The sequence below is a fragment of the Lissotriton helveticus genome, chromosome 3_1 (assembly GCF_964261635.1).
Source record: "Lissotriton helveticus chromosome 3_1, aLisHel1.1, whole genome shotgun sequence".
NCBI lineage: Eukaryota > Metazoa > Chordata > Amphibia > Caudata > Salamandridae > Lissotriton > Lissotriton helveticus.
The window spans coordinates 539184846-539212631 of NC_136061.1; the positions used below are offsets into that span (position 1 = coordinate 539184846).

At 41.5% G+C, this 27786-nt stretch overlaps 2 protein-coding genes across 6 annotated transcripts in view; one reads left to right on the forward strand and one right to left on the reverse strand.

Annotated features, from left to right (window-relative positions):
• Nucleotides 1-27786, forward strand: part of LOC144822660 (uncharacterized) — a 422286-nt gene that overhangs the window by 163552 nt on the left and 230948 nt on the right. For both annotated transcript variants that reach the window (XR_013608661.1, XM_078680425.1), the window contains exon 2: nt 24883-24971. Coding sequence is in view for 1 of the 2 variants with exons in the window: in XM_078680425.1 (XP_078536551.1) it covers nt 24883-24971 (89 nt within the window). In the remaining variant the exon portion in view is untranslated. The remainder of the gene's footprint in view (nt 1-24882; nt 24972-27786) is intronic.
• Nucleotides 1-27786, reverse strand: part of HECW2 (HECT, C2 and WW domain containing E3 ubiquitin protein ligase 2) — a 1154081-nt gene that overhangs the window by 136052 nt on the left and 990243 nt on the right. The gene's annotated exons all lie outside the window — the stretch shown is intronic.

Genomic DNA, 27786 nt, shown 5'->3' on the forward strand with positions numbered 1-27786 from the left:
AGAGTGTCAATCTATTTCTGACATGGTTAAACTATGACCCACACACTTTCGTTGTGTGACAGGATAGATGAATTCCATATGGGAGATAATATTTATAAAGCTCTTGCCGCATAAGAAAAACTCTTATATTGCTGCCTATTAGTGGCTGAAGCTAAGTAAATTAAGGTCACTCATAATTTCAGTTTACTTGATGATTTTTGATAGTACAAGCATCATATCCTCAATGTGTGAACGGATGGGTAGGTTTGATTTGAATTTTCCATAGATTAGGTTTAATACAGTTAAAAAGGTACAAAGAACGGCAAAATAATAGCACCACACGACATATGTTGAGCTGTAAAATTTGACATAATATAGGATAAATCCCCAGTGCGCGTTCAACAGGGCTTGAAAACTACTGACACCATGATGAATAAATTCTACAGTGGTGCAAACCACTGAATTAACTGTTGCATAACGTTTGCTGCAATGTACAAGAGAGAATGGCAAAAGGTTTGAATGATTTTTGAAACAAGTATAAGACGAATGGCAAAAAACGATTTTGTACCAGGGTAAAAAGTATAGCATACTCATGTCATGCCATATTTGCTATGCGAACATGAGCACACATAGACCAAATAAATATCCACTTTTCTAATAGGAAACATACGACTACATTTGAGGCAAAATCCCTGTGTTCCATTTAGTCGTGCTGGAACAATTCGTTGCAAACGTAGTCAAATATAGTACTTAAGTTAGGTGTGCTAGCGCACTGTCATTTACAGATAACACATTTTCCTTTGAAATGGCCACTAATTGGCAAAGATATGCTGTTTTACTGATCAAACTTTATACTGCATAAACTACAATAATGGGAAACAGGATTTCAGCAAATATTTACCATTTGTGCATCATGTACAAAAGTGCTTTATTTGTTTTGATCCTATTAAAATCTTTGTTTCTATCATAATTCACGTTTACACAAACATGTGCCTCGTGTGCTTTCCTATTGGCTGGCATATTTTGAAATGATTGTACAGTTAATTTACAGGTATTTAAATGTTGATGTGTGTTGGTATAATATTGGTATTCTGCACCCTTCCCTTTCAAACTCATGTACCATAGCACGATTGTTAAATATTTCACTTTTCAAAATCCTCACATTTTGCATTCAGACAATGGAAAGAAAAGTAAACCAATCTCCATGTTAAAAGAATAAGCAGCATTTTGTCAGAAGACATTGCTTATATTTGACCTCTGTCTTTGATCACATAACAAATGTGACAGGGTAAAAACAAAATGTAAAGACCTCTTTAACGCTCGTTCACCTTCTGAACTCCAGCATGGTTATTTTGGGGGTCCTGCAGCACCCATCGACCAACAACCTACCCCCACTTTCAGCGCCTACGGTTCCATTTCCTAATAAGTGAGCAGCAACATTAGTGCAGAATCAGTTGTCTATGGTTTCACTTCATGGGCCAGGTTTTCTTTGTTTATGGAAGAAACAGACGTGTTGTGAATGTTTGCAACTGTATCACACTACATCACCTTTAATTTCACCACATGACGAAATCTTCGTGTAATGAGCGCTACCCCATTCATTAATTATTTTAAAAATTGAGCAAACTGAATTTTGTTTATTGGTCTAGAAAGTGGCAGTTTCTTTAAGGCGGCCCTATGTTCCTAAGCGCTCAAATGAAAGTGACTCACTGACACCTACTAATCGTATTCTTTAACCCACAGAGTTGTTGTGGAATAGGATACTTTAATGATACGACGCGGCGATAAATCCCATGGTTTTAAATGGTGTAATTCCTGCCATCACTGTTTAGGCAGGGTCTCTCTCTGTGGTTTCTGACTCACATTGGCTGTGTTGGGTTGGATGCATCCTTGTTGAGCCAGTTGAGTTTGTTCTCGTATCGCCTTTGCGCAAGAAGGCAGAAAAAGTGTGGAGCCGCATCGCACCTGTTCACAGTGCGATCGTGAAGGGAAATTCCACGCAAACAGCATGCAGCTAGCGCATACTCTCTTGCTACACCATTTTCAATGCAATTTAAATTATTTCTTTAAGTTGTACTATAGCGACAAAGCATGGAGCTAGGATGTAGCATAGAGGCAAAACTAAGTAGTTGTAGCCACTTAAAGCACGGTAGAGGAGTGGAGTTGTCTGTCTTTTATAAAGCAGCAGTCTTAACTTTCTAACTTTTGGTGATATCAGTGAAACACAACTGGAAGGCAGGCACCCCCCCACCCCGGGTCATCTGTACGATTTGTACCTTAACAATAACGCAAAAAAATAAATACACAAACAAGTACACACTACATGAACTCAGCCTAGCTATTTTCATCCTCAACTGCGTTTTTAACAATGGTTATACACTAGTTTAAGACCCAGGTCATGCTCGCAAATAAACAGGTAATTATGTGAAATCAGAAATCAGAATGCTCAGCAGATTTGTTGGGGGCAGACATAGTGACTGTATTGTCATTGGCTTCGCACACTTCAGGGCAGCAATTGAGCCTGCTATGGAAAAAGCTGGAGACCATGCAGGGACTTTGTGACAAAAGGAGAAAAAGATAGTGATTGCATAAAATCTAGAATACCAGGTGCTCATTATTCCAGAGTACATGCTGCCTACTGGAAGTGTAGGTCCTTGGACTCTGCAAGTGTCTGCCCATGGAAGGCAGTGGGAGGAGCATGTGCAGCCTGGAAGGGCCTTTTGGACAGTCTACTTTTGCATATATGAATAGATCACTGAGTGCTTAGAAAATTAGCTCTCTAAGTGAGCAGGCGTGCATGATTTTGTAGATAATGATAAGTAATTCAAAAGTCTTTTTAGTCAGAAGCTGATTGCTAGTTCAGGTCAAAGTGAGTTTGAATGTGAGCAGACTGTGCACATTCACACATCCCCTGCCTTGATCTAGCAGTCAACCTCTAAATAAAAACATTTCTAAAAAGGTTAGGACTATTTGTTTTCATATCGCTATTGTTTTTTTAATATATTTATTAAATGCATTTGGGAGGCAATACAGTAGACTTACAGTGCATATCATTTTAACTTAATGAAACAATTATCCTTGTAGGAGGAGCCATCTTCATACAGATATGTAGCTCAAGATGCTTATGATTATTGACAGAGGGTAACGATTAGTAGCCATATGGGTCTGCGGACCCCTCAGGGTGCATGGACAACCGGTAAGAACCGATTTGATAAAGAATAAGTGAAGCTCCCACTGGCAGTGGGGGTTCATTTCTCAAATGAGTTTGAAAAACATGCAACCATTGGTGCATACCTAAGAATAAGCAGGTGCAGGCTTAGAGAGAAGGTTAACTTTCACATTTAGGCTCTTATTTCAAGTTGCCCGGAGAGGAGTCCTGGGTGGGACCCTTCTCCGCCTAATTGCATCTGGCCTGGCGGCACCAGCCCTGATTTTACTAGGCAGAATTTCCAGCTGGCAACATTGCTTTAGGCTTTGGATGCAAACGCAGCTGAGCCTGGTCCCCAACCCGACTCCCCCTCCAACGACAGGGTGGGTACACGCTCTACCAGTCAAAAGTAAAAGTTATCATTCCATTCAGGTCACTTTTTGAAACAGGGTTCCAGCCTTGTTTGATTTAAATTTCTTAATCGGCAATCAGCAGTTGCAATCAATCTCTGTCTGCCTTTATAGCATTCAGTAGTTCCTCAGGTCTTCTTATTGTAGGGAATTAGTTTGCCAGTGGGGCATGCAGATACCGGGCCCCATATGTCTCAATGTCTGGCTGCCATTCGGAGCAGCATTATAGAAGTCTCAGCATCATCAGCACATGGAACTACAGGGTTTATTATCAAGAACGGCGTTAAAAATTATCGCTGGTTTAGCGGCAGAAAACTGCCGCTAAAGCAGCGATAATGAACTTGATAACATAACCTTGAGAATTCCAATAGAAGTCCATGTTCTGGTGTGAACCTGGGCTTCTATTGGAATTCTCCAGGGCATATTATCAAGCCCATTATCACTGCTTTAGAGGCAGTTTTCTGCCGCTACACCGGCGATAATTTTAACGCCGTTCTTGATAATATGCCCCTACATCTCTAAGGCAATCTTCAGTACTTGGGACAGGGCCATTGCTACTCGCATTATAGCTTTCTTAGGTATATCTGCTATGAATACTAAAAGCGCTCTATGATGCCTGTTATCATGATACAAACCTGTGAGCATGATGTGCTCACAGCACAACACTTCCAGGCTAAGCCCATCATTATACGTGTCTTGTGACAATTCCCGTTAATTCCCTACGTCAGATTCACCATTGCTGGGAGTCCTGGTAATTCCAGGTGCGGAGAAGTTCCAGGAATTATCCGTTTGGAGGAATAACCTGCAAAATGTAACCACCCTGCCACTTTCGGTATACTATCCCCAGCATTCCAAAGGGAGAGTTCACTCGCTTGTAGCAGGTGAAATCTCTGGGAAAACTATGGAGCTGCAGTGTTGCCTCGAAACTTAATTCTGATGTGGCGGGAAAATTCAATTAGCAGCCCTTTAAATATTATTGTAGCATTCTTAATGAGGGCCTAATGTTTGAAGTCCGATGGTGTGTGTCCACACCTCAAAATAGAAGGTTTGAGTGAGGGAGCTAACCTATGCAGGCGTTTTAGTGTATAGTATACCCTATTAAGACATTTTAAATATATATATATATATATATATATATCGCTAGATCTGAAAGCTAAAAACCTCTGTCTGGTAAAGTCATTACTTCCCAGCGTTGTCTTGCATTCCATCCACCCTATCTCAATTTTAGAATTCATAATCATAGTTTAGAGAAGAATGTCTTCGGTAATTTAAGTGGGATTTTAACAAACAAATGTTGGAGTTTAGATAGTACAATTATTTTAATAAGAGCTATTCTTCATGCTATAAAGACCGGGAGTTTGATGCATCTATCTACGTGGGCTGTCATCTGTTCAAGTGCCGCACAATCTTCTAGTATTATCATGTCACAATTTAAGCTTCATTTAATGCCTAGGTACTTTATGTAATCTGCCCACCGCATCATATGGTATTAATGATCAAATTGCTTCGTTGATAAAGCATGGTCAGAAAAAGCATGGATTTTTAACAATTAAAATTAAATACAGCATAGTACTTATATTCTAACATCTTGGAGTACTGAAGAAAGATTCGTCTCTGGATGCTTGACAAACAGCAGAATATCGTCAGCCAGAATGCAATCAATAGATGCCCTGTGCCAATCGGTATATCCTGATTAGCTTGATGTTCCCGCAGTTTATATGCTAGTAACCATGCGAGTTCCAGCTGACACTCATGTATTTCTCTTGCCCAGCCGCACTACGTGTTGCTCTGTCACCCACATGCTTCTCCCTCACCCACTCCATGTTGGGTTCACCTACGTGTAGTTCTCCCCATGCTACTTTCTCCCCCACCCTCCATGTTGTTTCCGCACACTCTGTGTTGTTTCCCGCCATCCGCAACCAATGTGTTGTTTCCAGAGACCCATACCCTCTCTGTTGTTTCCTGCCACCTGTGCCCTTGAGTTGTTCTTCCCACCTTCGCCATTTATGAGGTTTACCTCAACTCACGTCCTTTGTGATTCCACACACGTGCCTGTGTTGCTCCCCACCCTCACTGGCGATTTAAAGGAAAGGAAAGAAAAAAACGCTTTTTTGGTATTTATTTTGGTTTTATTTACTAAATCAAATCAGTCAATTACAGAAAAGCACCTGCAGCATTTTGTAGGTGCACACATTTGTGGTGCATGCATCTCTCTGGTTGCAAAAGATATACTGTAGGCTTACCAAGAGCCCACCCAGTGCTTACCATTGGTTGGCTTTACTGTCACTCTCATTTGCCTGCTTCTTATTTGATGCCTTGCCTTGCCATCTTCTGTCTGTCCCTCCACCACAGCTTTGTAAATTTACTTTTATCCTTCCACTGCTCACTTTTAGTGTACTACTTTTTTATTTTATATTGAGCACTCCACAAGCATGCATGTTTTGGAGCTGTCTCCCTAGTGTGCTTCTGTTTCCCCTCCGTGCTTGGTTAATCATTCTCGCCTGTATGTTCCACCCCACCCCACTTCATTATGTGATTGATCTTGTGTTCTTCTCACCCTGCGTTGCTTTCTCAACTATGTGCTTCACCCTGGGTCTACTTTTGCTCTCTCTCTCTCGCCCATTTGCTTTTGTCTCCTGCCTACCCAGGCCATACATGTTGTTTCCACCTGTTGTGTTGCTTTACTCCCCCCTGCTTTAAACAAAAATAAAACGCTTTTACATATTTCTTTAGGTCTCGCCTAGGCAGCGCTTGCGCTGTCTCTTTGAGACATGTTGTATTGAGGATATGGGCATTAAGCTCCGCCCATGTTCAACCCAGCTTTAAAATTGGCCCATATTCCTTCTTTTGTAAATGATGGCTTTTGATTTATCAATAGGTTTAATAATCCCTCCTTAGTACCTCCCTTTCTTCTGTTGTTACCTGCCACAAGGACAGCCCCTCTTACATGTGTCCTTACTCTCTAGCTTTCATTAGCACTTGGGAGGACTAGTTACTTAATGAATGTCTTGCAGAAGCAGGCATGACATGCTGTGAGAGCGCATAGCAATTGCAGCCTCTTCTTTTATATCCAGCTCGACATAGAACTGCCTATTTAAAGCAAGCTTAAGCTGGGATCCCCCCCCTTAGATCTTAAATAATTGTGTTGTTTTTATTTGCAGCGCACCTTGCGTGCTTTCAGTTTCATTTCTTATTTCAATCCGCCAGGCACACATTTAGTTTCACAGTGACGGCTGCCGCTGCACACACCACTCGTGGCATGCTGCCCTTAAGCAATGGGGGCGACTTCTTGTTTTCATTTACAGTGCGCTATGCGCGCTTTCAGTTAATTTTTTATATCAATGCACCATGCGTGCTTTTTGTTTCACAAAGGCGGCAGCCTCAGCCTCTGCACAATCCACTCGTGGGACGCTGCCCTTGTCTACTGTATCTTTTGTGCTTTAGTTCCATTGACGTCAGTTTATAACATCATGAGCCTCTACGATTGGCAGAGAATGATTTGAACAGTACAACACACCTTGTATCCGGGAGGGAACAAGTTCAGAGAATTGGAGCTGGAAGATTGTGCCGGCCATTAGTGAGTGTAGTGTACCGGATAGCCACCGGAAGTGGCGATCCGTAGCCAGCGAGTTTAAATCAGGACAGAGCGAGATGATAGAGTCAGTGTAAGTGAAGTCATTGCTCTTCAGCGATCGCTATCCGATTACATTATTTTTTACAGTAGTCATTGTTGCTGTCTCTGAATTCCCCCTTTCCTTCTTACTGCACCTTCCCTTTAATAGCTACTTTTCTTTTCTTAACCCCACGTTCTCATTTCTCTTCTGCTGATTGCTATCTTCTCTTTATGTCGATCTCACGTTGCCATCCTCCGTTTATCCTTCTTCATTTGTAGCTTTCTATCTCATTTGCCCCTTTATTCATCTATGTATTTTAATGTAGTGCAGACCTTATCCAAAGGTGTTAGGGTTCTTTACTATAAAAATGCATCATTACATAATGTACAAATTTAGAAAATCCTATTGTTGCAAATGCACAAAATTACATTACACCCTGCTTGGTAGTTAAATGCATGGCAATAAAGGGTGTACATTTCAGAGTCGTCACACCGATGTTTCCATCAAATTATTTCTGCTTTTTGTATGTGTTTGGAGGGTGGGGGGCTCATCTGGAGTTTTATCAAAGGTTTCTGCCAATCTCTGGCCTGGGCTTATTGACGTTGTCACCAGAAGCTCCTTTAGCTGCCCCTCCCCCAAACAAGCTGAAGATAGCTGGGATGCTCCCTCCTCCAACCCAGGAGAATAATGGATGCTCACATACATCTCCGCCCTTCCTCCCAGTCTAATGGTGGAAAAATGCAGATGCTCCAATGTTATACTAAGGACATTTCATACAGCAATTGTAAAATTGTATCTTTTTAATATTGCGGAATTATAAGTCTTGGGCCGTATCGATGCATGTCTGAACCACGTGCATGCGAACAAATTTGCTTTTTTCAAAACTTATTTTTATGTTTTTACAAGCAGGACGGACAAACCCAAAAGCAAGTAAAAGTCAGAAATGTTTTGGCTGCTCATACCTAACATGGGGGAACATGGAATGTTTGCACATGACCAACTTTTGATCATTTATTGTCCGTAGCAATATCACATTGAAGGTCACATAGACAGGAGTCATTATATATAAGCACAGACTAAAATAAATCAATTACACATGCAAACACACATCACAAAACGTTTTTGTTCTACCATTAACTTACTCCTATTCTTCCACCCTATGGTGAACAAGACGAGCCACTGGGTGAAATCGTACTCACAACCCCTCAAGTAAGCAACACCACATAATATTTATGATGGAGAAAGCGTGATGGTCCTGGATTGGCTGCGGGACAATATGTCAGGTGATTGGCTGGAGAAATTCCTGTCCGTTTTTATTTTGCTCTAGGAACTTGGAGTTAGTGCAGTAGTTTACGATTGGTCGGGAAACCGCCTTTTATTGTCTGCGATGTCTCAAACACATGCTACAATCTAAAATAAAACTTTTGCAATGCAATAGGTCTCGCATTTGTGAGAGTATAAGCTATTGGCATTGTTAATGACAATGCCTTTTATTTATGTTTTTTGAAAACCTTTCGCGGTGCGGAAACACCCAAATGCTTGTTCTTTTTATTTACCAATCCAACTCAGATTGGTAAATAAAAAGGAAAAAAACACCCACGTCATTTTGTAGGTACATGCCTACAAAATTACGCCAGCAGCCGTATCATAGGCCTTTTTCATTCACCTCTAGACCTGCTGCACATGCCAATAGATGCAAAAGGTGAGACCTCTGGTCACTATCCATTAATTCAGTCTGAATGAACTGTCCAGTAGCGGCTGCTACCGGACAGTGGTAGTGGGGCGGTGGGGGGAGGGGTGTTGGCTAGGGGAAGGGAATGGACCTGAAGCGGCTGGACGCTGCCTCTCCTCTGTCCTCGTCCTCTTCCTGTCTGCAGTCCCGGCAGCAGGAAGCACCCGGGCACACAAGTTCCCCATAGCCAATCACAATGCTGCAATGCAGCACTGTGATTGGTCTGAGCGTCATGGTTCGGTGCTCAGACGGAACAGGGAGCCTGTGCATGTTCCTCAGCAGGCTGCATAATGCAGCTTGGTGGGGAACATGCAAAGTGCGCATGTATGTATGGCCGGCCAAAGAGGGCCGACCAAACCATCCTGTGCACTTAGGGAGTGCAAATTACTCCTCCTCTGATCTGGCCAGCCCCACCCGAGAGCCACTGACTGCAATAGGAAAAATAAAATGATTATAACGATACGTTATTAGCATTTGTTTTTTTTTCGACAGGCGGGGGTGACACTCCTCTGCCTTAGCGGTGAAACTGCCACTGTAACTGTTGTGAACTGTAGAGTACCAGAAAAGTGTAGATTAGGGACCATTGTATGCGAACCATACATCAATAAACTTTAACATTTTTATGAGTGCTCTAGTAGCAGGGCAAGGTCAAACACCAGCAGGACAAGATCTCGCCAAGTCTGGGTGCAGAGTAGCATTAAAGTCCCCTTCAGTATCCAATCTAAGCCTTCCCATCTTCAAGGGTTACAATATTATATTTAATTTGCACAGGGTTGTGAAAACTTGTTGAATTTGTGGAAGCCATAGATGGGTCTATTTATTACTATTCACTCCTCCTTTTCCTTTACGTCCCATTTCTTATCATACCAGGTTGGTTAATTGGTTTGACGTAAGGCTATTTTTCTTTCTAATTTGTTTCTCTCAAACCATGCAGATTGTCCTCAATTCAACCAATTCGTGGTCAGCTGCGAACCAGGACTCCTGCCTTTAAGAGATGTGAAAAGCGATATTCCTGTCACAGAATTGGTAGACGTGTCATAGGAACTTGGCATGTTTCGTACAGATTGTGTAATGGACTTGCCTGTGCTGTGAGCATATTGAATGGACTCTTTAATCATCATGTTCACCCTCTCTTACCAGTCTGGTAGCCTTGGGGCAATAAAGAGGTGTTCTGACATGCTTTATAGATAAGTTATTTAAGAATGTCACCATATTATCTAACAAAAAATATGCACCATTGTCAGTAACAACAATACTTGGGATACCTTCTAAAGCAAATTCAATTATATCTACAGTATTAATATTGTTGACAAACTTGGTCGTGACCCAATGGGAGTGATAGTCGACTAACACAAACATGTATTTGTGGTGTAAGTTATATAGGTTGATAGGTCCTGCAATGTCTAATCCCAGTTTGCTCCACGATTTGGAGGGAACTTCTACGGAGGAAAGAGGCGCTCTTAAGTGTAACCTTAGTTTTGTGACTTACACCACATATGTAGCACTCACTCACTTTATTTTCTATCAATTTGCCCATACCTGGAAACCAGTAAATTGCTCTGACTTTTTACTTGGTTAAACTCCTGCCTAAGTGGCCTTCATGCGCCAGAGCACCAATGCATTCCCTCATGTCTTCAGGAGGTAGAACCTTGTTTAATCTAAAGATGAGTACACCCTTAGTGGATAATTCATTTAGTACATTCCAGAACAGCTGTAGTTTTTCAGGCAATATTTTATATCTTTCTGGCCACGCTTGGGGACAATAAAGCCTTGTCTTACCTCATGCATTCTTCCCACTCATTCTGCACACTAGCTGGGGTGATGACAGAAATAATAGATTTCTCCGGCATCCTTGAATTCATCAACAGGCATTCTAGATAAGCAATCTCCAATATGATTTTTGTGCATGGCAGATATTCTGTTTGCAATTGTTTCCTTGGAGGACTAGCATCCATTTTGTGATTTGGGAGGGAAGGGGGGGGGGGCTTTTTCAATCCCTTTGGTTGACATGGCTTCAATGAGTGGCTTGTGATCAGTTGTTAACAAGAAAGGTATTTCCCACAAATAGAACTTAACATTTTTAAATTCCCTGAAGAAAACTAATGCTTCCTTTTCTACAGTAAAGTAATCACGCTCTGCTCCTTTCAGTGTTATGAATACAAAGGCTATAATGTCTCATTTCTTACTACCATTTGTGATAAAGTTGCTCCTAGCCTTTGTTATTGGCATCAGTGGTCAATATAGTTTTATATTTAACATCAAATGTATCAATGTTGGGGGAATTAGTAATGCAAGATTTATGTCATTCAAGGACGTATTATGTTCAGGGTTCCATTCAAATGATGTACCTTTCATGGAGTTTAACTTGGTGATAATCTGTGGATAGATCTAGTATGCTAAAATATTTGGCATCACACATGAGGCTTAACATCTCATTGATTCTGGGTAATGAGTGTCTATCTACAAGAATATTTGGGTTTAGAGCTCTCAAGTCTACACACAAACGTATGTCATTGTAGTTATTATTTTGTGGCTATCACTATAGGAGCTAACATTCAGACCTTTCAATTGTTCTATAACTCGAAGGTTGTCAAGCTTATATAATTCTTTTTTCTTTAGGGGATCTTGCATGAGAAGAGGAACAGCTTATGTTTTGTGTATTATAGGAACAGCATTGTGTTTCAATAGATTCTATGTGTAAAATGTTTAAGTCTGCCTAATTCATCTGAAAATACTTCTGGAAAACTGTCACATATCTCCATGCCTATCAAGGATCTGTCAACTGTTAACATTTGCTCCTCATTGTTAGACTCAAGCCTAGGTTGTAGATCTTCCTGATGCTTCCTTTTTAACAAATTGGATCCTTGTTTGTTAATATAAACTTTCCTACGGTGTTACTATCTTTAAAGGATATTTGCATTTTCAACATACCTACTAGGGAAATGGGATCTTTGTTATATTCTCCTGTTCCTATGTCATGAGCTTCTAATGCTCAAGTCCTTCCTGATATTTTTCTTGAAAGGTTTTCTTTTCATCTATTAAGGTGTAGGAAGAACCTAAATCTGTATATACATTGAAAGTAACCCCATTCAGAGATATATTACAAGTATGATAATTCACCTTGTCCCTTTTCTCATTAGAGTTTATCTGAAAGACGATCATACTATTGTCTTCTCCCTCGTGCACCCCTGTGTTTATGTTAACATTCTTGTTATCTAGAGCTCTCAAATCATGGCAAAGTGTCCTCTTTTTCTGCAATCTACAGCTTTTGTGGGACACTTATGGTTGTTGGCTAAGTGATTCACATTGCCTCATCTGAAACACTTTAGTTTATCAGATTTAGTTTTATGTTTTTGTCTAGATATGTCTTTTATCTTACATACCTCTGTCGATTTATTGATATAACTAATATAACCAGAAGTTTTAAGAGACGCAATAGGAGTTTTAATTTCCTTTAGGCATAAGGCAGTGTGTTCTATATCTTTAGCAAAGTCAGTAGCTTTCTCTAAATTAGGGTTCATAGTTAACAATCTTTTTTGAATTTTAGGATCATTGGTACACTTTACAAGTGCTCACATATAAAGGAATCAGTTAGAGAGATGCATTCACTAGTTGCTGATAACCCTCTTAATCCCCCAATGTAATAGGCAACTTTCTCATTCTTTACTTGTATTCTATTGATTAACGTATGTCTTTCTAGGACCACATTGATTTTTTTCTGTAAAGTAGTCCTTTAATGTTTTAATGTTATTTGATAAACATCTAATTGTGATTCCCCTCGTTCTTCTATGATTATTGGTTTGGGAAGATCTTTAAAAAATTTCCTACCCAGTATGTCTCCGTTTTACCACAGAATATGTTGTTTACGTATATGGCTGAACTTTTCCCCTCCAATCGATTAGGTACTTTTCAAAAATTTCTATCCATCTGTCACTTGGTAAATCTGGTTCTCCAAACTCATTGAGGAAGGAAGGAGGCTGGTTCATGCTAGCAGCAGCCATGATGTGGGAGAATATACAGCACCTCAAACAAAATAGAATGGTGAAGGAAATACATAAAGCAGTTTAAAAAAATACAATAGTATTAAACATATTTCTACAATAGATAGTTGCTTATAAGGTGGTGAAAATAATACTCAAAATCACAATTCTTTCAAAGTGTAGGATCAATAAGATAACAAAATGCAAGTAGTTTTAATCATATGTAATTAACTCTCTGGTCCTGTTATGTTAATGTTTCATGAATGGAACATGTGACATAGTTCAAAGGGGAAAAAGAGATCAAAGCAAACACGACTAAAAGGAGTCTAATACTGAGAAGCTATTGTCTGTAATCTCCGTTGAAGTAGTGTGGTGCAATTGCCAGCTCAAAGATTGATTACGTTGAGAAATCAGAGTCCATCGACATCTGTTCCTGAGGCATACACAACGCACTTGGTGGGGGCCATTCCACGAAGCAGAAAGAATTATTCGACAAGGAAGCTGTGTGGCGTATACCAGCAACACAACTCCACACATATTGAGGGGCCCCCAGCTGCTAACACAGGCAACAGTAAGCAGTTTATGCTGGTGCTCATGTCAGTGCAACACAGGTTGATTCTAGTAAGTGTGCCACGAGTCAGAGTATCAGTGAGGCAGAGGGGCCCTGCCCGCCGGCACAGACAATGGATTGGAGATGGCAACTGGGTTCCTGTCAGTGCAATATCATGGTGATTCTAGTAAACACACCACCCGTCAGCGTGCCACTCAGACAGAGGAAGATGTCAAAGATAATGCAGCGCATGCATGCAAAAAATATTCAGAGCAACCTTGAGGAGAGTTTCTGTAAATGCAACATCCAGCCAGTGAAAATGAGGAAGGAACCCCCCTTTTCATGGTGTACTCCTACGGCATCACAGTTCTCATTAGAATTGCCTGATCGCTCCAATAACAGCAATGGTGAAGTACAGAACTGGCAACAATAGTTAAACTGATGGATATTTATACATCCTGCTGTGGCAAAGTAGCAGAAAAACACAGTAGGGCTAACAGCAGAGCATCTATGTCCTATGCACCACTCAGAATCAATCACTCTGGAACAGTGGCACGAACAGCAAAGCACCAGCAATCACAAGACCTTTCTGTCAAACGAGTCATTGCTCCAAGCCAGTAGTCAAAGCAACGGACCTAAAATTGGTGTGCCTGAATTTCTGTCGAAGAATTCACAACCTCATCAAAGTCAAGTGATAGTGATCCCTCACAGCAGTCACTTTATCTCTTGCTATCTTCAAGTTTCCATTTTCATAGGAGAAGGTGTAAATTAAATGTTCCAGAGGTGAAGAGACAACAATATCCCCTGCGCAGTATACCATCCTTGTCGTCATTACAAGAAATGTGAATCTCAGAGGCAGAATGATGTAAAAGGTAGGATATTTAGAATATATGGAGTGTACATCCAGTGCCTTTAGTCTCACCTCACAGGGCTGCTCTAACATAGTCAAGATTCTAAATGTCCACTCGGCAGGTAAGCCATGGGGGGAAACATGGAATTATAATGGATAGATAGATTGGTGGGAAGGACAGGATGGAGAGGGTAAGAAAGTTAAACCTTTTTTATGTTTCTTACATTACATGTCACAAATCTTATTATTTTGCTGGTTTCTCTTCTAGCCATGTCTCACTTTCAATTGTTGCTTTTTTTAAGTCATCATTTCAAATTGGCTTGCAAAAAGGTATCTTGTCTCTGGCATTCTGCTTTGTATTTGCTTTCTGAGGAACATAGAGAACTTGGAGAGGTGATGTGGACTAGCAGCAAGAACTGCCAACTTTGAAACTTGTGATCCAGGTTTGAATTGTAGCCTTTGCACAACATTCTGTGATTCTGGGCAAATTACTTGGCCTCCCGTTCCTACTAAAAAAAGTGTAGTGCGTGGTTCTCGTATTGAGCTATCTAATGCTCTCAGTGGAATTTTGTGCAACAACAACAAAAAAAACGTAGACGGTTCATCTTACCTTGTGGAAATATGCATCTATTTATTCATTGTCACTCTTAATTTCGCATGATATATGATTACTTATTTAATTACTTGATCTTGGGGTTTCCTTTTGATGTCTGTGAACACCTTTCTGGCCTCTTGTTCATCCATGTTAACGCTGGGTAGAGCAATAGTGTCGCCGGTTGATATTATAATTTACCTCTTTGTCTGGCTAATATCAGTGCTGTCATGACCACGGATGTTCAGAAGACAAGCGAGTGATATAGTCTCTTGACTCTTGAGGAGTATGAAATTTCCCAATAGGTCATGCATCAGCATCACAACAAAGAGTTCAGGACACCTCATGTTCACAGTTTATGCTAGTTCCACAACCCTGATACTGTTGCAGAAAGTTTGCCTTAATGACATTTGCTGTTTTCCCTTGTTATTGTAATTTTTCATCAGATTCGTGATATGTGACATTCTGCCTAATTTATTCTCCTAATCTGTTTGTCCAGTCTCTCCTTTTCCCTATTCTGCCATCTCTAGCTCACCTCCCACAATGCCTATATGACCCATTTTTTAAATCTTAGATTGGGTCAAGGCTCACTTGCCCAGCTTTTGATCTATTTTCCCCAATGTGCACCAGGGGTTGCTTCGCCATTGGTGTCTGGCTTTGCTACAGCTTGTGAACTTCTTTTTACTGGTATAAGGATTTGTTTGGTGCTGATATCACCCATGGGCGAGATCCTGGCATCTAAGAAGTGGGGAAGATTTATTAACTAGGGTGTAATAAACAAACTACATTTTCAGTTTGTTGAGAAATTCTAGGTGGGAGAAGGAAGATCTAATGTGTAATAAGTATTCGTTCCAGGCTTTAGGAGCCAAGTAAGAAAAGGTGTGACCTTCAGCTCAGGCTCTTTGGATTTCTGGGTATGTGGTCGAGCAGGAGGTTGGCACAGTAGATGTATCTGTTCGGGATGTGGATGTTGATGCAGGTGTTCAGATATGCAGGGCCTTGATTGTGTAGTGCTCTGCAGGTGAGTGACAGGAGTTTTAAGAGGGTGCATTTGTGTTTGAGGAACCAGTGGAGGTCTCTGAGGTGTTTGCATATGGGAGTGCTGAGTGGGAGGTTGTGAATGAGCCTTGCTGCTGCGTTTTGAATGAACTAGAATATATTGGTGAGTTGTGCGTCATTCTGATGTAGAGAGTGTTTCCGTAGTCCTGTTGGCTGATGATCAGTGCTTGAATGACGGATCTTTGAGTTTTTATGGGGAGCCATCTGAACTTACTTCATCTGCGATGCAATAGTATAGTTTACACCAATGATCAGAGGTGCCAGTTTGGCTAAGAAAAGGGTGTATCTTATCTCTAGACATTTTCATTTGTGATTTCACTCCTCTTAATTGAAATTTCAGCACTGGCGACCACCCTATTGCAAGTACAGTGTTTGCAGTTGTCTGGTGCCTTATGGCAGGCTCCATGCTCATAGCAAGTACTATTTAGAAGGATGGCACCAGTGTAGGCCCTAAAGGTCAGCCGGTTTCATGCGTCTGTCAGTTTGCAGGTATTTATACAGCATGGTAGTCATTCTGACACCTCATTTACAAAATAGCCATTAGCTTCTATCTTTCTGTCAGTCCTTATTTCTACATTTGGAGTTTGTTTCTGTCACCGTTGTTGTCCTACCTAAATTCACATTCTTGCCTTTCTGGAAATTCCTCAGAAAGTGGATCCTCACCATGAGTGGTTTTCTTACTTGTGCCTTCTTCCCATATTTACAAAACTTCTAGGCACCTGCTTACAATGCAGTAATGCAGCTCGGCCTCTCCGGGCCTAGTCATGGTCTACCACCACTTCAACCCCACAAAGTGACTCTTATCTCTCAGCACACACTCTTGAGAGCTACTCTCAAATGTTGTTCCTGGTGTGCCTCTGCCCTTCTAGGATCCCTTGGATTCACAACAGTCGGCCCCTTCAGCAGATATAGCCAGGGCCCAGCTATGGAGGACGGAGGTTATGTATTTGAGAGCCAGGCCAGCCCAGTACCTATTTATCTTTGCTCCACTCAAATGACTGTGACAGCTGACAGTTCAAAGGTGCGTGAGCTCTGAAGGTGAATGAGCAATAAAAATGCCTTTACATTTCGATTTAATCTTGTTAGATTTGCTACGTGTTCCAAGACAGGTTAAATGGCAGGCTGTCTTCAAAACAAATTGCATGGAGAAGGGTTTTACCTTGACTACAAAGTGAAAGGAATTTGTAAAGTGAACAATATGATAGCCTCGCTGGGGTACAGACAAGGCCACTGGAATTATGCAACAGGTGGGAACGTTGACTTAATTAATAGGCAAGAAAACACAAAGTATGCGGATTAAGGTGGCACATTATGTGATAGTATCACTTCATTATTTTAGCACTTTTAGCACTTTTACCCGTTAGCGCTGTAATGGCACAGCAAAGGTTTCACTTCATAACGGAAAGGTGACCATATAACATTTGCAAAGGACCTTCCACTGAGTGGCAGCTTGTGTTACAACAGTTTTAGCAATTTTTGACCTGTTTAAGCTAAAAAAAAAAACTTAAAATAAAAAACATTTGCTTTTTGTTAAAATCCGCAGATTATGCAACAGATGATGGATTATGAGGCAAATACAGCAAATGCATAATAATGTGGAAAATGCAGCAGCTGCAAAATCACATAATTACAAGGGCCTTGTGTACATTGTGTGCAAAAGAAAATACTTTAGGATGTCAAATTGTTTCTATTTCACAAAAAATGTATATATATATCTGTAAATAAACTGTATATATATTTCAGTATGTACCAACAGCTGTAAAAGCAAAAATGATGCACATTTTGTTTTACAGTTCTGAAGCCTGATGGAAAAAAAAGATTTGAATAAGATCAAAACAAATCTTGGTGAGGCAGAAATGATAAATATTGCATTGTATAGAACATTTGTATTGCACTTACTACACCTATGTTTGGCCCTGAGGCTCTTATATACATGGGCAGAAAGCTACACCATATAGAGTGGTGTGGGTTGGAAGAATGTTGTCTTTGTTTTGTGATCGTGTGTGAGAAGTGTTTCCATGCTGTACGTGATGACGACCAATGAGCGGTTATCGTGTTACGAGATGCATCACGTAGCAGTGTGGTGGATGATGAGCTGTGAGAGACACAGATGCACAGTTTATGGTTTATCAGTACGCTGGCAGCTTTGAACAGTTCTGCAGATACTATTATGGTATTTCTTATGATATAGTCTGCTTTGCTGGTTAATGCACTGGGTTGTCCAATCAGAAATTTTGGGTAAAGATTTGGGCCAGAAGTGGATTCCTGGAGGTAGAGAGAAGTGGAGAGATCTGCTCGGATGTGCATTGTTACTGTCTTCTCATATCTGAACGTCATTGTGAGATATCAAGTAGCAGCCGCAGTGTATAGATATTGGGGACCTGCAGTCATGGACTAGATTAAAGTCCCCCAATTGACCAGCAATGCGGACAGAGCTCTTCAGTTATTCCATGCCTACTGATTTGGTGGTGTCTGGTTTATTGACTGCACAGTACGGGTGATGGACAACCGTCGTAGCAGATATGTCTTATGTGAATGTAAGGTGCAAGTTACAGTTGGCTGCTGACAGCTAAGTGTTATGATATTAGTATTATTGTTTGCCACCCGTCCTTAACTTACCAACTTATCGAAAGTAGTTTGCTGGTTGGGTTGTTTTCAATCTTTGGATTGTAAGCTAAAGACAGAGCTTGAGGGTGCAACTATCTTTCCAGGTTCCGTTGCCAGGATGTGTGGTGCTTTTGTTGTTTTGGAGATAGCCATGTTTTTAACTGTCTTCTGAAGTTTATATGCTCCTGGATGCTTTGAATGCTGGCTGGTAGGGAGTTCCTGAGCTTGGGGCTTGTGCTGAGAAAGCAGTGCCTCCTACTGATTTCTTATGGTTATGTGGTATGATAATAAGTGGTGCAACCCTGGAGCTCAGTGTCCTGATTTGTTTGTATTGCTTGAATTTAACTTTTAAGTATAGCAGTCCTTCTTCTCAGACCGTCTGTGATTAATGCAAATTCCCTAGAACATTGCTCTTCTAGCTGCAGGTAGCCTGTGAAGTGATTGCACAACTGGAGTCATGTGTTCTCTTGGGCGCAGACAGAGAAAGATTCTTGCAGCAGTATTTTGGATGAGTTGCATTTTGACTATGATGAATGCGGGTGAACCAAGGTACATGGCTGTTGACATAGTCAAGCTTGGAGATTAACCAAGGTATAGGAGGTTGCAATATAGTGTTTTCATTGTGTAGACGGCACTCTATTTTACTTTGTTAACATGTGGTATCAAATACTTGTCTGAATCCATCATTACCACTAGGTTTCTGATATCTCTTGAAATTATTGGAGGGGCCTCATGTTGGCAGTAGGTGGTTATTTTTGTCATTTTCTGCAGATCATACACTCTGTCTAAGTGATACTTAGGTTAAGATGGTTATTCATCATCCATGTGTTTATGGCCTGAAGGCAGTAAAGTTTTAAATTGTAGAGATATTCCCGACCATCTATTTTTTTTAATGATTTGGTGACATCTGCATAGCTGTAAGGGATGGGGTTGAATGATGTAATATGGTTTGGTAAGGGGGCTAGGTCGATGTTGAATAATAGAGGAGATCTGAAGGACCTCTGTGGGACATTACAGTGTTGTGTGTAAGAAACTGATATTAAAGGTGGTACCAACACTAGTTCACACCTGAAAGGCCAAGAATTCAGTGGGCATTAGCTGAACTCTCTTCATGCCTTTTGTTGGAAATTGTGTTACTGTTTGGGGGGTGAGACCCCACTCAAGCAGCACACCCCAAATTAACCTGGGGTAGTTTGGCACAAAGCAGTCAGGCTAAACTTTGAGGAAATGTGTTAAATCTTTATGCAGTACTTCAAACAGTAATAAAGTGACAAAAACACATGGGAAATCCCACACCAATTTAGAAAATAGAGTAACATATAATAAATTATTTGACACCAAAAGAACAAAAATCCAATTAGTAGAACCAGAGAACCAATTTTAAATATTTAGGTAAAAACAGTGCCTAATAGTTCAAAGCACAACTGTAGTTATCTGGTCACACTTGACCAGGACAAAGTCACAAGTTTAGACCAGATACAGGTACTCAGTTAGGTCCACTGATCAAAGTACCTTAAATCCTGGTTTGTGGAGCATTGTGAGATCCAACGTCGAGTATGCGACGCGCAGCAGTGGTTCTGAGGGAGCTGCTCAGCTGTGATGTGGAGTTCTGCATCATCGTTAAGGATGCTGTTAACAAGGTGCTTGCAATTCGAAAGCCAGCATCAAGCGTGCATCGCGCAGCTGCGGTTCCGCGGAGACTGCGGACTGCGATGTGAAGTCCAGCATCAGGGATGTTTCAAGCTGCGATGGTGCCGATGCGGCTGCAAGGAGATGTGTTGCGCTGCAACAGTTCTGCTTACAGGACCACAGCTAAGCTGGCAACGCACCTTCAGGCCCACATCCAATGGTCAAGGACTGGGTTGCCACCTCTTGGGGGGCACGACTCACAACAAGTAGAGTCTAAGTGCTGGGTTCAGGATGGTTGAAGACTTTTCTGTCCCTGAGGCTCTGATCAGGAGGTCAGCCAACTAGCCTTTGGAATCACTGTGTTAGTCACGGGATCAAGATGCAGGTCTAATCCAGTAGGGCAGCAGTAGGGTAGCGGGGAAACAGAGAGGCAGTGTTTCTTGCACATCAGCACAGAAGTCCTTCTGAGTCTTCCACAGGTCCAGAGGTCTCCTGAAGAGTTGGGTCTGAGGGTCCATTATTTATATCTCAAGAAAAAACTCATCTTTGTAGTGCGTGCCAACCTCCCGCAGGGTGAAAAAAGTGCAAGGCTTTTTTTATGAAACCCTCACCCACCAGGGTTGGCACTTGGTGGCATGCTTCATCATAGGGTTCCTCCCTTTCCACTACGGAAAAAGGCGTGCAGCTACCCGCAAATTACGCAGGCACCCTGAATGGTATGCTCTAGGTGGTGATAGGGGTGTTTTTGTTAAAAATAAAAAATACCTGCCTGGTAGGATAGCAATGCCTTAATCCGTCCCCTAGATCTTTAGGTTAAACAATGGGTCAAAAAATAGAAAGTATGAATGTAATGACCGTTCCTTTGTGTAGAAAGGAAGACCTGTAGGTCTTCATGTTTCAAGCAATTCCCCATGGTGTTTCTACAGGACCGGAGATCTACCTCCCTGATTCCAATCCTGATCCAATAATATAATTGATTTAAAGTGACTTCACAACCTCTGCATGCTTATAAATATACTTATCACCTACTTGATGTTAATGTCCGTCAACCTGCAATATATAAGGAAAGAATTAGCCTGCCTTCCATTAGCCTCCCATGAGGCACAGGGTCAGACTGATTTGCATATAGCCATGTCTGAACTGGGGTGGCAGAGTGGGCTAAAGAACGGTGATGGATTAAACCCAGATCTTTTGACTGGGTGTGAGTGTTTGATTGGTTCAGATGCTCCGTCCATCACCACCCCTTTTTGTACCGCTTTGGCTGCCGTAAGGGTGGCAGGGTATGCTCAGACGTGAGTCCCTTGCTCACTTTGCCACTGGATTCAACCAAGCCGGGCTGAAGACGGCTGTAATGCCAGAAACCGGTCCTCGGAAGCTTTTTTCCGGTCCAGGGAAGGCATGGCTTGGCAGTTCGGGCTGGACTGTTCCCATGAGGCACAGGGTCAGACTGATTTGCATATAGTCATGTCTGAACTGGGGTGGCAGAGTGGGCTAAAGAACGGTGATGGATCAAACCCAGATCTTTTGACTGGGTGTGAGTGTTTGATTGGTTCAGATGCTCCGTCCATCACCACCCCCTTTTGTACCGCTTTGGCTGCCGTAAGTGTGGCAGGGTATGCTCAGACGTGAGTCCCTTGCTCACTTTGCCACTGGATTCAAGCAAGACGGGCTGAAGACGGCTGTAATGCCAGAAACGGGTCCTCGGAAGCTTGTTTCCGGTCCAGGGAAGGCATGGCTTGGCAGTTCGGGCTGGACTGTTCCCATGAGGCACAGGGTCAGACTGATTTGCATATAGCCATGTCTGAACTAGGGTGGCAGAGTGGGCTAAAGAACGGTAATGGATCAAACCCAGATCTTTTGACTGGGTGTGAGTGTTTGATTGGTTCAGATGCTCCGTCCATCACCACCCCCTTTTGTACCGCTTTGGCTGCCGTAAGTGTGGCAGGGTATGCTCAGACGTGAGTCCCTTGCTCACTTTGCCACTGGATTCAAGCAAGCCGGGCTGAAGACGGCTGTAATGCCAGAAACCGCTCCTCAGAAGCTTGTTTCCGGTCCAGGGAAGGCATGGCTTGGCAGTTCGGGCTGGACTGTTCCCATGAGGCACAGGGTCAGACTGATTTGCATATAGCCGTGTCTGAACTGGAGTGGCAGAGTGGGCTAAAGAACAGTGATGGATCAAACCCAGATCTTTTGACTGGGTGTGAGTCTTTGATTGGTTCAGATGCTCCGTCCATCACCACCCCCTTTTGTACTGCCATAGGTTATGGCAGATACAAAGGTAACATAACGCTTCAACCAGCTAGATAGGTAAAGCGTGTTGTGCAAAATAGCTTTACAAACACCTCAAAGTATATAAAAGTATGTGTAGGCTTAGAAAAGGATGTTTAATGAGGTGTTTAGGAGAGCACATCTATTAGGAATAGTGATAATCCCTGTGATATGAACACACAGTGCAAACAACACACTTAACATTACAAAAAACATATAAGGAAGACCCTACATACATAAATACAGCAAGTGTTTTGCTCCATAGGTCTTCAAGTGGCAAGGCAAGCCTGTAGTCAAACTCTGCGAGGGCAATCAACATTGAGAGTGTAAAGAAATCGTCCTGCCATATAGACAAAAATCAGCTATGCTATACTCAAGGAATCAAGGTGTCCTCTTGGCTGAATAACCTGAAGGAACTACACTGGTGCTGCTGTTTTATATAAACTGGGCTGAAATACGAGCGCGTGGGCTGTGCATACTAGCTTCTGTGTTGCAGAGCGCCAGACAACTAATCCTGGTGCCCCAAGTCAAAATGGCAGCTCCTGATGGAACCACTTCCAGGTTCTCATTGGGCTGCAGTTGTTGAAGCGTATAGGTAGCTTCTCCTCATTCAGGTGGTGCGCCTGTTGTCATTAGTGTGTTTGAATGGCTGAAAAAGGGAGAATAAACCTATAAAATACATAAATAAAAAGTGAAAAATAAAAATGGAAATAAAAAACAACTATATCAATCTCTGACAAATTTTGCAGAGAGTGTCATAAAAAAGATAAACAAAGAATTTAAAAAAAACTTAGCGAAGGTTGTAGAGGGCAGGCTCGAAGCCTCTATAAGTAGGCTATTGAGTCATGGGGACACTACACAATGACGCAATGTTGCAAAAGAACTCACATAAAATCTCTAATAGGTCTTGTTTCACATTTGACTGTCTCGTGTATGTGTTCCAGAACCACCCACTGGCAGTCTGGAACCATATGTTTCTTCTCAGTGTAATGGGTAGACATCTTAGTAGCTGCTCGTCTGCACCTCAGGTTGCCACTTGCTCTCCTATTCTGGTTTTCACCTTCCGGTTAGTCATCCAGATGAAATGTAGGTTATAAGGACAGGTAATCATGCTCACTACCCTTTCTGTGTAGCAGTTAGTCAGGTTTCTCAGTTCCCATGTGGTGGTATTGTTGAAAGTAACTGATTTGGTAATTTTTGTTAGGTGGCACACATTACAACCCCAACATGGATAGTGACCAACTACTTGGTGCAGTGTCTCCTGGGTTTCTATGATATCCGTGGTTGTTTTTTGAGGGCATGTGTGCACTAGGGAATCCCGAAAACGTTTGCCTTACCTATCGAAAAACATAGGTTTTGGTAGATTAAGGGGGCCTCTAGTCAGGATCCGCCAATGTTTATTGGTGATCTTATTGACTCTGTTGGATGCTAGATAAACTCGCATATCCGAGCAGTTTATTCTCAACCTTAATAATTGGCAGAAGAAAAGGTTCCCCCTCAGGTGTTGTGAAATGAAACTGTCATTCAGTAACATGTAATTCTTGGTCATCGGTTTCTTGTATGTTGTTATTTTTAGAGTGCCCTGGTCTGCTATTATGTTGAGGTCAAGGAACACCAGTTCTTAGTTGCTTATGGTGTGTGTGAACTCAAGGATTTCCTTTTGTGTGTTCAAAAGTTAGGGGATGGCCTGGCAGTAAAGGCCAAGTCTAACACCTTTCGTATATGATATGGCAAACAGGAATTTGCTGTGTGAACTGGGCATGCAGAGTTGTGCTGTTCTTAAGCCAGCAACTTTCATGTCCTTTCCTATTCAGGATGGATGTGTGGTTGTCACTACCTAAACTTACCAGCCCTTCAGAAGCAATACCTAATCCAGATTCCAATATGGCATTGCGCTTTTATTAGGGGGCAGGGGCAGAGTCATCACAAGTCAGGTACAACTTACATTTGAATTACATTTCTTCTGCCTACAATGGCCTGCTGTGAAATGTAGCATGGTGAGATAACTGCTGCTCTAGAGATTTGTTGGCAGGAGCCAGATACTTTGTTTGGTTAATCTGCTTGCTACAATGGGCTTCAAATACCCCAACCAGCAATACTGTGAATCTGAAACGATCCAACATAGCCTGCCATGTTACAGAGGTCTGCTATAACAGATTATTTTTCTTTAAAAAATGGTTTAATATCTAGATATTACATGCTGAGTGTGAGGCTGGATTTCCACCACCTGAGGTAAGAGGTGTAGGAGGGATGGTTCTGAGCTGAGGCAGCTTATTTTGTTTAAATAATAACTTGATAAGTTTTGCATTCCGCAAATCTGGAACAGTTTAGAAAATACACCAAGTTGCAAGTCAGGCATTACACCCTTCTACTTTAAATCCCATCTAATTGATATTGGATTGTGAAAAGTTGATTGACTGTGCTTAGATAAGTACCTTAAAAATCCATATATTCCTTCACACAGAATCACATGGTGTGCATCGGAAAATCAAAACCAGAATATCAATGGCATAGAATACTGAGGACAAAATACTGTATCCAAAATATCGACAGGTAAGTATAGATTTTCTATACCTTAAACCACAAATATGTACTAATTGGTATATATATTTTCAAGGTATGTAGATTTGGAGTTAGGAATAGTCAGTCTATATTTCCTATATAACCACTTACCTTTCCATATTCTCTCTATATTCTTGTACCGCAATATTCTGGGGGTCAATATTTAGAAGAACAACCAGTATTTGGGAAAGAATGTACTTACAGAGCACAGCTTTAATGTGTGATCATAGCTGAGGCCAATGCCCCCCAAAAAATATACTTCTGGCTACTGGCCCGTCTATAGCACAGCTCTACCAAGGCTATTTAAGTCTTATCTATTTTAGTTTCTAACGGAAGCTTTTTTATTTTTAAAGCGAAATACTGCAGTAATATATTGTTTGTTCTAGGCAGGATTGCAGGCAGTGGTTAATTTGTCAAAGAAAAAGTGCCAGTACGAAAAGCTCTGCTCAGAAGCCCACTGCCAGTACAATTAAACTTCAGTGTGACGAATACAAAAGTTAGCTTAAATCACTTCATGCCTTCTTTAATCCACTATCAAAAACTCCCTGCCCCTTTATCTCACTCTTGCAGGTTCCTGCTTTTCCCCTTTGTAACGAGTTTTCCGTTTTTCTCTTCCTCCATCTTTCTGATTTGTGTTTTTTTCTCTCTTGCTCTTGGTAAATATCTGGTGCAGAAAAATAAGTGCTGGTCCCCAAAAATAAGTGGCGGTGGTCCTTACTAACTCAAATTAGCCACTGATTGCTGAATAGGTACTTGAATTGTTGGCTGGAGGCACAGAACTCCACGGTCAGGCAGCAACCTTTGTCGGCATCAAGCCACGCCTCTGATGCGAAATACATTTGCAAAAAATTCTTCACATCTAGTAGAACCTCTGTAATCAGAAATTAAATCTATGTAGGAAGAAATTTACAAACCACGACTATATGTATCAGAATTTTGAATTGAGAATTCATACCTTTTTGGTACAAAATTCCAAATTACGCTTGCAATTTAATTTTAATGGGGACTTACATGTTTTAATTGTATTCAGTTAAACCTAAATTGAGATTATTACAGACACACAAACCTGTGATCTCAAATTCCATACACAACACAATGCCCGTATAAAGAATCTCGGGGACAGCAAAACATACATTGAAATACAGTGCAGTTTCCATACATTGTTTGTTCACTTCATACAATCATTATCCGAAATTAGCCAATTACTTCCTACCAGAGAATGTGAAGAACATGCTTTTAGTATGCATGTGTATATTTTGTTAAAAGTAATTTACTGTACCAAGCAACACTTTTCAGATTTGTAAGTGTTTTATTTATAGCTTTAAAGTGTGCTGAGTGAAAACGTTATGCTTTTTGTTTGAGCCTACAGACAGTATGGATGTTGAGGAAATTATCATCTCCATCATTCTTGACCTTTCTTACGAAAAACATGACCACTTTCTAGTAAAAGGAATTTCGTAAAGATTTTAATCATTTAGAACTTTTCCAAGAATGGTCTAGTTAGCAGTGCCAGTTGATACATGAGTAGGTGGTGGAGTTTAGCTTCCTCCTATAATTAGGTGGTGAAGTTTAGCTTCCCCCTGCAGGACAGAAAAAGTGGTGACCACTTTTCAGTAGTTTTCATTTGCTTAGGTTTCATTCAGTACTTCGTCTGCATCCATGTATATTGTGCTGCAGAGGAGGAGGACCAAGAGAGAGGGAATCAGGAGAAAACCTCTTAAAAACAGAGTAGTAGTTGGTAGCCAACCATATTCATCAGGTTGGAGAAAGCAGGAAAGAAACATTGGCTGCAGGAAAGAGAAGGAAGGATCAGGGTATGAAATAAGGTTTAAATCATGGACAGACAATGAGAGGAATAAGGACCTTATGGAGAGGTAATGAGTGGTGGTCTGCAGGAGAACTGCCAGGTCAAGTTAGTAAGAGGTAGGTACCATTGTTACAACTGTACACACACACAAAACAAACATACCGGGATACAGCCTCACACAAGAAAGCACAGAGAGAGGGTAATGGAGATGACTGATCAGACACAAGGAATAAAATATGTCTGCCTCCAGACTTCAAATCAACTTTGGGCCCATTCATGTATTGTACCACTCACAGATATACATAGACCCAGCACATGCATTTGATATGCACGCACTGCACTCTTCATGTATTGTACCACTCACACGTATACATCCATCCAGGACGAGCATTTAACCATCACGCACTGAACAGCACTACATCCTTCATGTAATGTACTACTCATAGTCACACATATATTAAGGACATGCATTCACCATGCACACACTGCTCAGTACTGCATTATTCCTGTATTGTAACTTCCCAGGCACACTTAAACCCACTGCAGATACAATACTTCTGCACCAACCTGTTGTTGGCCATGGGTGAGTTAAGTACACATCAGTGAAACTTTAAAAGTGAGTGAGCCTGCAGATCTCACTACAATGACACGGGTTAAAAAGGACCCTGCTCACTCCTGCTGATCACTACACTGTGTGTTGCCTCCACTGCGCGTGCTGCTTAATTCCAGGTGAAGACGGTAGCCTCCCACCAACATTAGGATAGGGCTTTGGGTTCCCCTCCCAGTCCAACAAGACCGGAGTTCATGAGACAGGCCTATGTCATGGTGCACATGCATGATCCATGTTTGCCTATGACAACAAAAACCAGCATTAGCAATCCAGACATCAGTACAGTCGGGCACACGGGGCAGGGATGCATGTCCCTTACCATGCAGAGGACTTTTCTCTAATCAGTCTTAGAGAAATCACTTTTACTGGTTTATGCAATACCTCAGCGT